At 38.8% G+C, this 13,418-nt stretch overlaps 2 protein-coding genes and 1 long non-coding RNA gene across 3 annotated transcripts; 1 reads left to right on the forward strand and 2 right to left on the reverse strand.

Annotated features, from left to right (window-relative positions):
* Positions 1 to 4,649: 4,649 nt before the first annotated feature.
* LOC124380435 lies at positions 4,650 to 6,224 on the reverse strand. Its single transcript, XM_046841408.1, has one exon. The coding sequence runs from the start codon at positions 6,099 to 6,101 to the stop codon at positions 5,286 to 5,288; it is 816 nt and encodes a 271-aa protein (XP_046697364.1). The 5' UTR covers positions 6,102 to 6,224; the 3' UTR covers positions 4,650 to 5,285.
* A 98-nt stretch (positions 6,225 to 6,322) lies between these two features.
* Positions 6,323 to 13,127, forward strand: ccnh (cyclin H). Its single transcript, XM_046841407.1, has 10 exons — positions 6,323 to 6,585; positions 6,922 to 7,048; positions 8,194 to 8,316; positions 8,574 to 8,647; positions 9,037 to 9,247; positions 10,107 to 10,270; positions 10,891 to 10,961; positions 11,053 to 11,161; positions 12,729 to 12,792; positions 12,893 to 13,127. Exons 2-10 carry the CDS (start codon positions 6,932 to 6,934, stop codon positions 12,923 to 12,925), a joined length of 966 nt encoding a protein of 321 aa, XP_046697363.1. The 5' UTR covers positions 6,323 to 6,585; positions 6,922 to 6,931; the 3' UTR covers positions 12,926 to 13,127.
* Positions 11,224 to 12,722, reverse strand: LOC124380436. Its single transcript, XR_006924676.1, has 2 exons — positions 12,534 to 12,722; positions 11,224 to 12,357 (listed from the first exon to the last, which is right to left on the reverse strand). It is a non-coding gene; the product is annotated as an uncharacterized LOC124380436 (long non-coding RNA).
* Positions 13,128 to 13,418: the final 291 nt, after the last annotated feature.

Raw genomic sequence — 13,418 nt, forward strand, 5'->3', positions numbered from 1 at the left:
TCACTAATAATTTGGAATGAAGCAGGGGCCGAGTAAATTGATGCAGCATGGCCACTTGGTATATTTTTTTGTTGAATGATGTGTGCATGTGTGTATATATGTATATGTATATGTGTGTGTGGAGAGCTGACAGAGGAGCTGCTGGTAAGCAGCATATTTAAAATGCTAGTCACGTAAAGTGGGTCTGTGTTTCTCATTTAAGCCCTGCTCGGTGCAGCTGGAGACTGTGCCAACGTGGGATGCAAATGAGAATGTCTGAGAATGAAGGGAGGCAGACACAAAGCTCAATTATGAAGGATGGGGGCAGGAGAGCACGTGCTGAGGAGAATGAGATGTGTGTGTGTGTGTGTGTGTGTGTGTGTGTGTGTGTGTGTGTGTGTGTGTGTGTCCATAGAATGACTAATGCCAACCGGAGATATACCCACTCTTACACCTTAATTCATGCACTGGCAGACAAAGTGGAGCAAAACAAACACTCATACACACTTTCATTATCGTCAGTATATGATCAGTAACAGAGTCATTGCTGGAGGACATGCAATAATATTTTGTTTTATTGCAATGAAAAGCCAACGGCATTTTCTGGCAAAAACAGTCCTTACTTTTTTTTTTTGCTGGCATTTCTGTGGCACATAAATAAACCTGACTGCTATCTTTAAAAACTTGTACTTTGACATCACTTTCAAGCAAGTAGGAGTGTGCCTAATGTTTGGATGTCTGCAAATAAATCATCATCATCATCATCATCATCCATTCCCTGTGAGTGGCTAACAGTTTAATACGCGCCATCAATGTACAATGCCTTATGGAAGCCTGGTGCTTTTTCAGCTTTGGCACCAGTGTCGTCCGCATGCAGAATGGAGGCTTGATGAGCTGGTGTAATTCAGTGGTGCTGGGATTCATGGGGAGAGCTGCACTCGTCCCCGCTAATGTCACACTAGCCCTGCTCCTCCTTCACCATGGCAACGGGCAACAGAGAACGAGATGGAGAAATTAAATCACGTCGTCGTGGGGGCCTCGGCATTAATTTTGCATAAAGAGTGGGCGAAGTGCACGCGCATGGAGCTGCCTTTGTTCCTGAGAAACGTGCACGCAGCGAATCGTGCCAAATTCAGTTTGAGAAAATTGGACCAAATAATGCCTCGATGAATAACGGCCATCAGCACACAGCATGATTTTATTATTATATGGTTATAATGATGCCCTTTCTATTGGGTTTATATTTATATTGGGACATTTTCACAAATATTGTACCAAAGAGCTCGTCATTCACAAATTATATACGTATTATTTAAAAAAGTCTTTGCAATTTGCTGTTATGGAAAAATGAACATCTGGGTGATGTGATTAGTTTCCAACAACAGCACATCATAAAGTGTTTACTTGCTTTCATACCACAGCAGATTTTTCCCCTTTAATTAATTGAAGCCTCCGACTTTTCCTGCAATTATGTTACATTTCGTGTAGTATGATGTCGGTAAAACAAATGAATACCTGTTATCACTTACATTACAGCAGCTATAAAATGTATATTTTTTCCGTCCTTTCTTACAACCTACAGTGAAGACAAATAATTGTAACAATTCTATAAGCAGATACTTTTTTTTAGTCTTTATATCCAAGTCCATGTGAACAGGCTGTTACTATAGAAATATTAATAATAGAAAAAAAATAATAATGACAACATATTGGAAATGAGTCTAGTATATTAATATATAAACGTTATTTGAATTCCATTCAGAGCTTCAGAGGTGCAGTTATAGAGGATTAATCAAAACCTTCTGACCAATCAGAATCTAGAATGTAAATGTGCTGTGGAAAAAAGAAAGAAATAAAGTAAAAAAAATAAAAAATTCATGGCTTGAGAATAAACAAGTAAAGGTGGCACCTGTTTTATATTCGGAAGCATCGTGATTTCTATAACGTTTTTCAATCAGGTGAGTGTAATCTCTTATGAAACATCACAAATGAACTCATCAGAATCTGTGCAGATAAGTTTGCTGTGAATGACAGTGAGGGACCGGGCAGAATAAAAATAACTACCTCCCTCAGTCAACCATTGAGGACTAGGGCTGACGCTGCCGTGAAGTCTCACGATGCTGCAAACGCGGTCGAGTACGCAGAGAGACAGCACAGCACAGCAATCACTGCTCACACACTGCACCAGCTCATCAGTTCATCTGTAGATCCGGCATCAAACCAGATATGTCAATTTCTCCTGATAAAAGGAGGCACGTTCGGTCCGCCTACTCACAACACATTTTTATGCTAAGGACAGGGAAATGAAAAAGAGAGAGAAAAAAAAAGAGAGGAAAAAAAAACCTACACACCGCCTCGACTACACAAGTTTATCACAGTGCTGTTGATTTGATTTGAGCCCACCGCCAGATCCAGCACTGTCACAATATGCTTGTCTTTGATTTTCCTGGCGTGTCTGCGCACATACACACGGCTGTTCATCACGCTGACAGTAATGCAGCACTCGCTTCCTGCATTTTCTTCATTCAGCCTCCACCCCTGGTCCGCTGTGCCTCACGTAAATACTTTAAATAACAAGAAAAGATGGCGTGTCATTAAAGAAATGAAAGAAGGCTTAAACATCAATGAGAGCAAGCAGGGATCAAGATGACAGACACAATTTGATACCGAGCACAACACTCTATTAAAACATAGCATCTAAAGTCGCCCAATCAAAAAACAGTCAGAAGTGTCCTCGACACCACAATCAGCAAGACCTTTCTGGCCCCAATCAGCATCCACCTCCACAATGGCTGCTATTACATCAAATCTACATGGGCTTTGCTGACACCGGGGAAAACTCTATCTGTATGACAAATAGATCATGCAAATGACCTCGCACGGTTTTGGAAAGGAGCGACCATATAAGGTGGCAGGAGGTAAACGCTATCCATCAGTGACTGCTCTGTCCGATCACGCTTTCCCGGTGGGGAAGCCACTCTTCAAAGGTCGCTTTAAAACTCAGAGCTACAGCTGAAGTGCCTGGGATCCAGAAAACAATGCATCTGACACCCTCGCTGAAGAATCCCAGAGCGAGACACGGGCAAATAATAAACCAAAGACATCATTCTGTCTGTCCGGGACACCTTCTTGGCTATCCATACAGCTGAACCAGGGTCTCATCAATAATGCAGCACGAGTTCATGTTTATGCAATAGAGCACATATGCATCCTAGGAACTGTACAGACTGACAAGACTGCAAACACACACACACACACACACACACACACACACACACACACACACACACACACACACACAATCTACCCGGATTAATTCAAGTCTGCAAATTGAAATGGTCACAAACGCTCACAATTGAAGAGGCAGAGGAAAAAGAATAGATATGGAAAAAAAGTAAAAAAGCTTTAAATACTCACCCTTTTCAGTCCTGCGGTTTGGTTCTGTTAAACGCAGGTTCTTGGTGCTTCATGATAGCACAGCACACAGAAAAAATAACTGTAGTGGCATGGTGATATGCAAATTAATGGATCACGCCGAATAGGGGTGCATTTATTATTCATAAATTACTCATGTTTATGCAAATTAGGCTACACAGAGCTACTCAAATGGGGGGTTGGTAATTTCTCTATCTTGTTGCAGATAGAATCAACATGAAGCTCCTAGCAGTTAGGCTTGGTCTTTTTTTTTTAACAAATGCATATGCTCACATATTATTATGAATATTCTTTTATGTCTAATTTTATTTTAATTAACTATAATCATGTGACATGTAATAATATAGATATTTGTTCTTTATACTTTCATATGTGTGGGGAAAAACCTATGATTTGATACTAGGACTTAACATTTACAGCATTTGACAGATTTAAATATAAACCCTTAAAAAAATCTGCAAAGAAAGACTTAAAAAAGGCCACAATACGAGTTAAATTTTAGAGAAAGCACTGTGCTTGAAGCATCTCCTATTATAACTACTGCAATACATCAAGTCAAAATGAATTTCCACTGTACGCTCAACATGCTGAGCAATCTCCGATTAGCACCACATGCCCCAGCAAATCACAGACATTCAGAAAATCTGAACAATCTGTATTCATGTTTTGCAAATGTTCAAGCTGTAATAAAGTGGGAGGACATGAAATAAAATAAGACAGATGTGCAGGATTATAACATCGATAACGTGACCCCCTTCTAAAGCTTAATATGAACCTAAAGCTTTCAACACTATTTTTGCTAGTTCATATTGCAAAATGTATACAATAAGTATTTTAGCATCTAAATAAGTATATGTGAATTAAAATGAATCATACTTAATATGCCATAGTTTGTAAACATGTTTATGTATATTTCCATATCAATAAGTTAAAACAAAAACACACACAAAAAAAAACTTGAAAACAGTTCCCCCACGTGGCCACAAGCAAGAAGGGCTTTTCATTCTTTTCTTTATAAAAACAATTTCTCACAGTTGTTTAGCAAAATGTTTCTATATTTCTGCACAGGAAAAAAAATACATATTCGTTACAATACAATATCGTCGAACAGTGAGAACAATATGCAAACAACCTACAAAAAGAGAAACATCATCCGTGTGTCCTGCACATTGTAGACTTTTTTTTCAAACCAGGAACGTCTGTAAATTAACTTAGGTGTAATAATAATTAAAAAAATAATAACAATATAATAATAAAACAATGTTTAGATTGAGACTGGGGGGAGCAGGCCAATCTTTCCATTTATCAAATCAAGGACTTATAAGTAGCACAGTACAATGCAATCACAGTATGTGTAGCTATATAACAACAGTGTCAGATTTTGTCTATGGAATGCAGTTAAATAAAATAAAAATCAAAAATCAAAGAAAAATTCACCTAATATAGGCTTTGAGTATGTACGCACATGATGTTTTAAAAATTAGCTGTTGAAAAACATCCTAAAGTAAACAATAGCATTGCTTTGGACAACTTATTCAGGGACAGCTTTGTGAACACTTGAAGCAGTAAACTAGGCCATACATGGACTCCATACAATCCATATATGTACAAGAACTGTCAAGTCCAACATGTTGCTTCATTGAATTTCCAAACTTATGCCCTATTAACTATACAGTGGACTCATTGTTGAGTCTTTCCATCTTGTCCAAAAACACTGCAAAGTATATCCAGGATATCTGTCAGTGTAATCCCATAATGCACTTCAACATGATGGAGCTCAGATAACACACTATAGAAGGCACAGGGGGTTAAAAGTGCACTCTAGAATCGAAGGGAAATGCAAGAGACAGCATGTATTCGAGAAACTGCACTCAGGCTACAAAACCGTCCTGGCAGCCCTGCGCCATTGATCTCTTCACAACGTTTGCGACCTCTTTCTGAAACCGATGGAGGAGATTGAAGTCACAAAAGCCTCGATATAACAAGCCTGTGGCCAAAGTCTTCATGGCTTCCTGCATTTGGTTAAGTGAGGGCACAGTGACAGTCTGCATGTTGCCGTTCACGTGGCTGACAAAGATCGTGGGGCTGTTTTCCACAGATAGGTGTTTTGTCTCGGTGGTATCTAGAACACGTTCCTCCAGGGTTCCGTCCACACTCGGTTCCTCGGGAGGTTCAACCAGAGGAGGTGGAGAAACAGAGCAGGGGGCGATGACGTCGTGGGATCCGGCTTCATCAGGCTGATGGTCCAAATCTACTTCGGGGTAGACGCGATACCTCTCACGCACGATCGCCTCACGTTTCTTAAAGCCGCTGTACCACCTGGGGCTCGGCCTGAAGCTCGTGATACCCATACGAGCCGCAATTTCCATTGATTTACGGTGAACCATCAGATCTGTTATCGGGGTTCCCTCTAAACTCATCTGATCGATCCATTTCCAAATATTCGCCTCGAGTCTCGGCGACCTGCCGTAGCCCACCCACCTATTCTTTTCACGATTGATCTTCTCGCCCTTTAACACGCAGCTCCTGTTATGGATCAGCGTCCAAAGCATAGTCGGAGCGACGTTCAGTTTTTTCGCCGCCTTCCTTTGGCTCATCCGAGGGAGCTGGTCATACAGCTCAAGAATCCGCCGCTTGTCCTCTATCGTGAACCTTCTCTTCCCCGAAGACGTGTTACCCGAAGACATGTTGTCTAGAGCGATGGCGCGGTTTGTTTTTCCTCCAGCACCAATACTTCCGGAAGAATTCCCTTCAATGAATTACGATTGGACAGGTGTTTTACTACTAACCAATCATAATACTGGGGTCAACAACATCCTAACAAATCATACTCCAGGAGGCGGGACAACGGTACTCTATTGTGACGTCGATTTCATGCGACTATTTTAAACAATTCAAAACGTACTTTATTCATACGTGATTTCGCGAACAAACTTGTAGCTGGTTTGTAATAATACATATATATTTTTTGTAAATCACATTTTCTTAATATTTTGCCGTGCTATATTTTATATTACAACGCAAACGACACGCTAGGTGGCAGTGCGTGTACAATTAACTTCGTACTCCATTAGCGAAGAAGTGACCCGTGTGTTGTGTTGTGTTAATATCTTTCCTTTCGTAACAGCACTGAAAAAGTCCAAGAGCAGAAACCAGAAGTTTGTGCCAGAGGTAAGATATTGTTTGAGCTTGTTACTCTTTAATATAGAGACAGTATTATCTCTTGTTTGGAATATCAGGCGATATGCACACAATAGTCCATGTACACATGGTTCCCAAGTAAATATATGAGATGAGCCTGGCATTAGTTCGATCTCCATGTAGTGCAGTTATATAGACAGATTTAACACTCACATTGTGTATACCTGTGTACATATGGATTGTACGATTACACACAGTTTGTGTATAAATGAGCCTAATTTATGTAATCGGTCCAAAAAAAATTAATAACACTAGAAATTGAATGCGTTACTCACTGAAAGGCCTAATTCTGTTTCCTGTTTTCAGCACCTCCACCATGTACCACAACAGCTCCCAAAAGAAATATTGGACTTTCAATAAAGAGGCCAACTTGGATCATTTGAGGCTCGAGTCTAATCAAAAGTTTCGTGCCAAAGCTCTCAGTCTGCGAAAGGTAAGAGGGGAAAATATATTTAATTCCCAAATATATTTTGGATTGTATGTGGGATGAATGTGTTTGTTAGCTGCAGTTATTTCAACACAACAGGACATTATTTAGACTAAGATTCTAGCCAGTTGCATTGACTTACTAAGTTGGATAAATACCACCGAAAACCTTTGATTCTTTTTTTGGTAAGATCTAAGTTTTATGAGCATGAATTATATCTACTGTTTTTTTTTTAAATCTCATAATACTTTTGACTAAAAAAGCATTAGCGCAAAAAAGAAGTGTTTAAAATACATCTAACTATTGCTGAGTGTTATGAACAGCTTGTGAAGATGGATTTGAGTGGCGCAGGAACACTTGACTTTTGATCAAATATAGTATGATATTAGGCGATTTCCTTTTTGAGCACCCTTAAGCATTTAGAGTTATCCACATTGTCATCTGTGGAAGGTGGTGGCTCAGTAGGTAAGGTAATGGACACTGGCAGGGAAGGTCGCAAGTTCAAATCCCAGCACCACCAAGCTGCCACTGCCGGGCCCTTGAGCAAAGCTCAAACCCTCAACTGCCTAATAGTAAGCTGTTCTGGATAAAGGCATCTGCTAAATTCCATAAATGTAAATCCAATGTACAACTTGTTTTTCACACATTTAGATGTAACTCTCTTCGACTGCATACAATATACAGATTCCACCAATATTAACATTTCCAAGCCGTGAGAAAAGTAATAACGGAAAAGACAGCACCCTTTTAATGATCTAATTATTTGAAAATGATTCTACAGTGGAAATGGTTCTGTACTGTGTATTTTTGCAGAAATATACTAGGTTTTATTTTTGTAATTTGCTATTAAAATAATATCATACTGCCTGTGGCATATTTTCACCTAGAACAGTCAGGTTCACAAACAGCAACCCTGATAATCCTGTTATTAAATGCTGATTGGTGATTCTGCAGCATCATGAAAGGAACTTGGGCTTATATCTCTCACATCGCTCCACAGTGTTAAAGTTGTTGGGTACAGTTAAGTATCTAAACTAAATGTAAATTGTCTGGAGCTGTAAATGCGGATATGTGTTTGAGTGGCTTGGTTGCCACATTGTTGTACTAATGGTTTGATTTTACAGTTTGTCCCTTTTCTTTGCATTTAACAGCCTGGAATAAGCGAGTCCATGTTTCTCGATCCCCATGAAGAGAAAGTGCTCTTTAAGCACTATGAGAAGAGGTTACTCGACTTCTGTACAGTGTTTAAGCCTGTGATGCCAAAATCAGTAGTGGTAATAATTAAAGCTTTCTCACTCACCAGCACTGAGTCATACAGGTTCTGTAAGCATCCTGCTGCTTCAGACAATTTCTCCTCCATTATCTTCTCTCAGGCACATAGCTGAACCAGCACACTGATTTACTCACACAGATACAGATCTAATTTATTTTAGTCTAGTATTTTATACCTGATTGCATGTGATCAGTATTCAGGTTTGCGCTTTCGTTTAGAACTCGCCAAAAGTTTTATATATTATTTTTTTTGTTTCAGGGCACGGCTTGCATGTATTTCCGAAGATTTTATTTAAACAACTCTTTAATGGAGTACCACCCGAGGACTATAATGTAAGTATTAAAACATTTGAATGGACACCAATCCATACACATTATACAGAAATAGATTTAGATATGCACATGAAATTGGCAAAACAAATGTACATAAAGGCATTTTGCCATTAATGAATATTTCAATACAATTCATCAAATGAAACAAATATATCTGTAATAGTGACCTCTTTATCTGTCATGATCAAGACACACTAAATATTATTCTGGATTAAAAAAATAAATAGAAAACACTAGTTGATTAAAGTACACCATCATTAGGCTTAACATATACTGTCAAAATACCTTGCATTAAAAAAAAGATCTGGTGAAAACTGCCCTGATGGGGAAAAAATAACAGAACTAAATGATTTATTAAAAAAACGATGCTTGTCTCCCATCTCCTGTAGGCTGACTTGTGCATACCTGTCCTGTAAGGTGGATGAGTTTAATGTTTCCAGCACTCAGTTTGTGGGGAATCTTCAGGAAAATCCAGCAGCTCAGGAGAAAGCTCTGGAGCAGATCCTGGAGTACGAGCTACTTCTCATCCAGCAGCTGAATTTCCATCTGGTCATACACAACCCATATCGGCCGTTCGAAGGATTTCTCATAGACCTGAAAGTAAGACAATTTGCCAAACGAGTACCTGTTATTGCTTAATTTATACCAGCCGTAATCTGTTGTCCATCTTTTTAAATTGTGAAGTTAATGAGGAAAAAACAATGCAGATTGACATGTTGCTGAGGAACTACAAACCCCTATTACAACGCATCAACACCAGAAACTTCTTCCATTAAGGACAAAAAAAGTTTTATTCATCTGAAGTGTACTCTACAAATCTCTTGCCTTAATTGTTACTACAGAAACAATAACATGCTATATTTACATTATATGGGCAAAAATGGAGGCAAACAATTGTATAGGATGTCTTTGGATGCGGGAGCATGAACTTTTCCCTTCACTTGAACTAGGCGACTCAAACCTGTTCCAACATGACAATGTCCCTGTGTTTGAAGCAAACTCCAGATATGGTTGAAATGTTTGGGAGTGGAAGATCTTGTGTGGCCTTCTATAGAGCTCTGACCTTAATCCTATTAAACACATTCTGATTAAATTGGAACACTGACTGCACCCCAGGCCTCCTCACCTACATCAGTACTTGACTTTACTAAAGCCTGTGTGACTGAATGAGCACACATTTCCACAAGCACACTCCAGGATCTAGTGGGAACTCTCCAGAAGAATGGAAGTTATTATAACAGCAAATGGGGACTGAATATGGAATAGGATGTTCAAAAAGCACATATGAATCTTATGGTCTGGTCTCCACAAACGTTTGGTCACAAAGTGTATGTTAAAATGTTTTTAAATGATGAACCCCATTATACAAAGAAACCATTTTCTGTGTTTTAAGTATTGTAAATTTAGAAGTATTTTTCATAATGCCATTCATGTTTTGTTAAATGTCATCTTTTTCCAGACAAGGTATCCACTGTTGGAGAATCCAGAAATGTTGAGAAAAAGTGCAGAAGACTTCATCAACAAAGCAGCAATGACGGACGCAGGTCTTTTGTTCTCTCCATCTCAGATCGCCCTCACGGCTGTCCTCAACAGCGCAACACGAGCAGGCCTCAAAATGGAAACGTGAGTTTTAATAAAAATCAGTGATGTGCTGTACACTCCGGCCAAATTCTGTCTTTGTCTTGTAAATTACACATGCAGTGATGATCTAATATTTAAGGAAAAATCATTTGGAGGTAAAATGAAAACCTGTTAATTGTTATAAGTAGTTCCGCGAATTTTGCAAGTCCCTGTTATCGCTGCGTCATTAGTCAAATGTAAAGCTTCTGCATCCAAGGACATTCTATACAATGGTGTGCCTCCAACTTTATGGTAACAGTTTAGAGAAGAACCACGTGGCTAGAAAAGTCAGGTGTATGTTCACGAGAAGCATCCTCTACACGGATGCCTGTGATAATTGTTACTATAGACGCGATAAAGAAGCAGACTGCATTATAATGATATACTTGATTTGCCTTTGTACTAGTAAACCGTTTTTTAATCATTGTGAAAAACATTTTTAATAATTTTCATCTTCTGGAGTTCAGGACTACATTTTCAGTTGTAACCCGTCTTGTTGTCCAGACTGGTTTTATTGTACAGTATATGTAGGTGCGCACAGAGATAAATAATTGTACTCGCACCAAAATGATCTTTTCATATTTGTCCCTCATCTTAAAGAAATGCTCTGCTGCTTACTTTAGGTATCTTACAGAATGCATGGCTCTAAAAGATGACAAGGAGACACTTTCCAAGATGTACGAAGTAATGAGACGTAAGGATTTTGTCCATCACTTTTTTTAAACATTGCTTTCAGATCAACTTTAATATGAAAGTCTGAGACTTTTTTTTTTTGGCTATTTTAGGAATTGCTTCTCTCATCAAGGAATATGAGCTTCCCAAACCTGAAGAAGTAAACGTTTGCAAACAGAAACTGGAACGGATTCATACAGAGTTCATCAGCAACCCAAACTTGTGAGTATCACGTACCGGTGGCGTTATTGAAACACAGAAATCTTAAAAACTGGAGTCCAGTGTGATGATACAAACAGTTTTATTCAGCCTGGTCAGTCTCTCATAACCTAGATGCAAAAGTTTGCTTTGCTCATCAGGTAGAAAAATAATAATAAAAAAAAAAAAACAGCTTTCAGAAATTCAAGGGAGACATAACATCAGCGTCGCTCAGTTTGTAAGGTCCGCTCACAGAACACCGCTAAGCTACAGTACGGTTATTAAAACATTTTGGTATAAGAGTGAAATCTCACGTTTGTGGAGGTAAGTACGTGGCTAATCGAGCAAAAGTAAAAATTTGAGTACAAATCAAACCGGAGAAAATCACAAATAATTTGACGCATTGGCAAATCTGTTTCTAAGCAGTTCCTCAGCACACTATTTACAAACAAGATGCCATGAAGCATACAGACGGTGTTACAAAACATACTTTAATGCCATTTTCTTGCATAAATGCATAAACACTACTATTGATTTAAATAGTGTCCATGAAGCGGTTAGCACTGGGGATTGGAGTTGAAGCATCACACCCAGTGACTATTGCATTCCTTTGGGACGAGAGCAACAGAACATGATGTGATCCAGATTAGGTTTTAAAGACATTGGGGCAGTTTATCAAGTGTAAACACATGCACAGAGGAATGGCAATGTCCATATCTGTCCTCTTGAAAGTTCTATCCATCTCTGCAACTCGCTCGCCCATCAGTCAGACGCCTGGTTTCGAGATGAAAGCAGAGGTGCAGCATTTAATCAAGAAAAGCCGCTCAGGAGAGGAAGGTACGATAGGATCAGTGCTCTGTATCAGGGACAGCTCATGGGAAGAGGTTTACACAGTGGTTTTTAAGTGCAGGTTTCCTAAGGCTTGTAGTTCAGGCGCTTGTTCCCTGGCTGAATTTTCAGACCTCAGCATATTTTCTAAAAGCTTGCCGGGAAAAATGTTCCAATGGAAGCTGAAAAATATTGTAGATCCTCACTGCTCCTGAAGTCCCTAAAGCATTTTGCCCTGATTGAAGTTCAGAAACTTTTTTTTGGTAAAAAAAAAAAAAAAAAAAGATATACCCTGCTTTCTGAATATTGAAAATGTCTCCATTATGAAGTCGTGTGCAGTGGATGATCTTCAGAGCACCTGAATGGTTGCAGCCATGATGGTACATTCAGGTCTGTAAAATACAGAAATGTCATGGCAACATAAGACTGAATTATTGGTATGCTAATAACCAGTAAAGGTTTTGGGGATTAAATACATTTTTGAAACAGTTCTCTATTAAAATTTATTCTAGCACCAATTTATACTGTAAATACACAATGATCAAGTTGAAAATCTTTTACTACCTACCTTGTACTGAAGAGATGGTTGTCAACTAAAATCTACACGATGCATGGAAATGAGACTAAACCTACACATGGAGGATACTGAGGAAGGAATGTACTGGCATGCTCCGAAATGTATAGGAATGATGTAAAGCTAAAACTAGACTCTACATAATTAGATCATTTTGATTGAAGGATGTATTCTGGCTATATTTTCCAGAAAAAGAAAGCATGGCTATGAAGATGATGACCACGTCGTTAAAAAGCCCCTTGTTACTGAAGAGGTAAAAGTCGACTCCTTTGCTTTTGTCAGTTTCTTGGGAGCAACAGTTCATTTTTCATCAATTTTATTACGAGGAAACTAAAGCTTTATCTTTTTTGTAGGAATGGACCGATGAAGACTTCGATGTCTTGTAACAGGACGGGGACCATCTTGTTTTTTTTTTTTAGAATGTACAGATTGGCTTAGTGATTTCGTACAGATAAAAGGAAGGTGAAGCCAGTGTGTAGTGTATTGGCCACAGACTGCTACTTCATGCTAGTTTGTAAATACCTAGGCAATATTTGCCTGCTTGAGTTGTGTTGTCTTGTTTACCAAAAATAAAATACAAATTTTGTACTTTGTTTGTAATGTTATCCTGCATGTTACTTAAGTACAACACAAAAAAAGAGAGAGAAAGACTAAGCAGAGTGCAAAGGAACCTTTATGCCTGAGAAATGTTAATCACTTCACACTCCAGTCTGAATCAGTCAGTCAGGTTTTATAAGTGCATGCATTCCTTATACAGTCTGTACTATTTGTAAATTTTACTGCTGTAAACATCTCATTTCATCTTCCACTGAGGACAAGTCTGGCTTAGGATTAAGCTCAGGGAAGAGTGGACCAAATCAAAACAATATAACAGATAGA

The sequence above is a fragment of the Silurus meridionalis genome, chromosome 27, assembly GCF_014805685.1.
Source record: "Silurus meridionalis isolate SWU-2019-XX chromosome 27, ASM1480568v1, whole genome shotgun sequence".
Lineage (NCBI taxonomy): Eukaryota > Metazoa > Chordata > Actinopteri > Siluriformes > Siluridae > Silurus > Silurus meridionalis.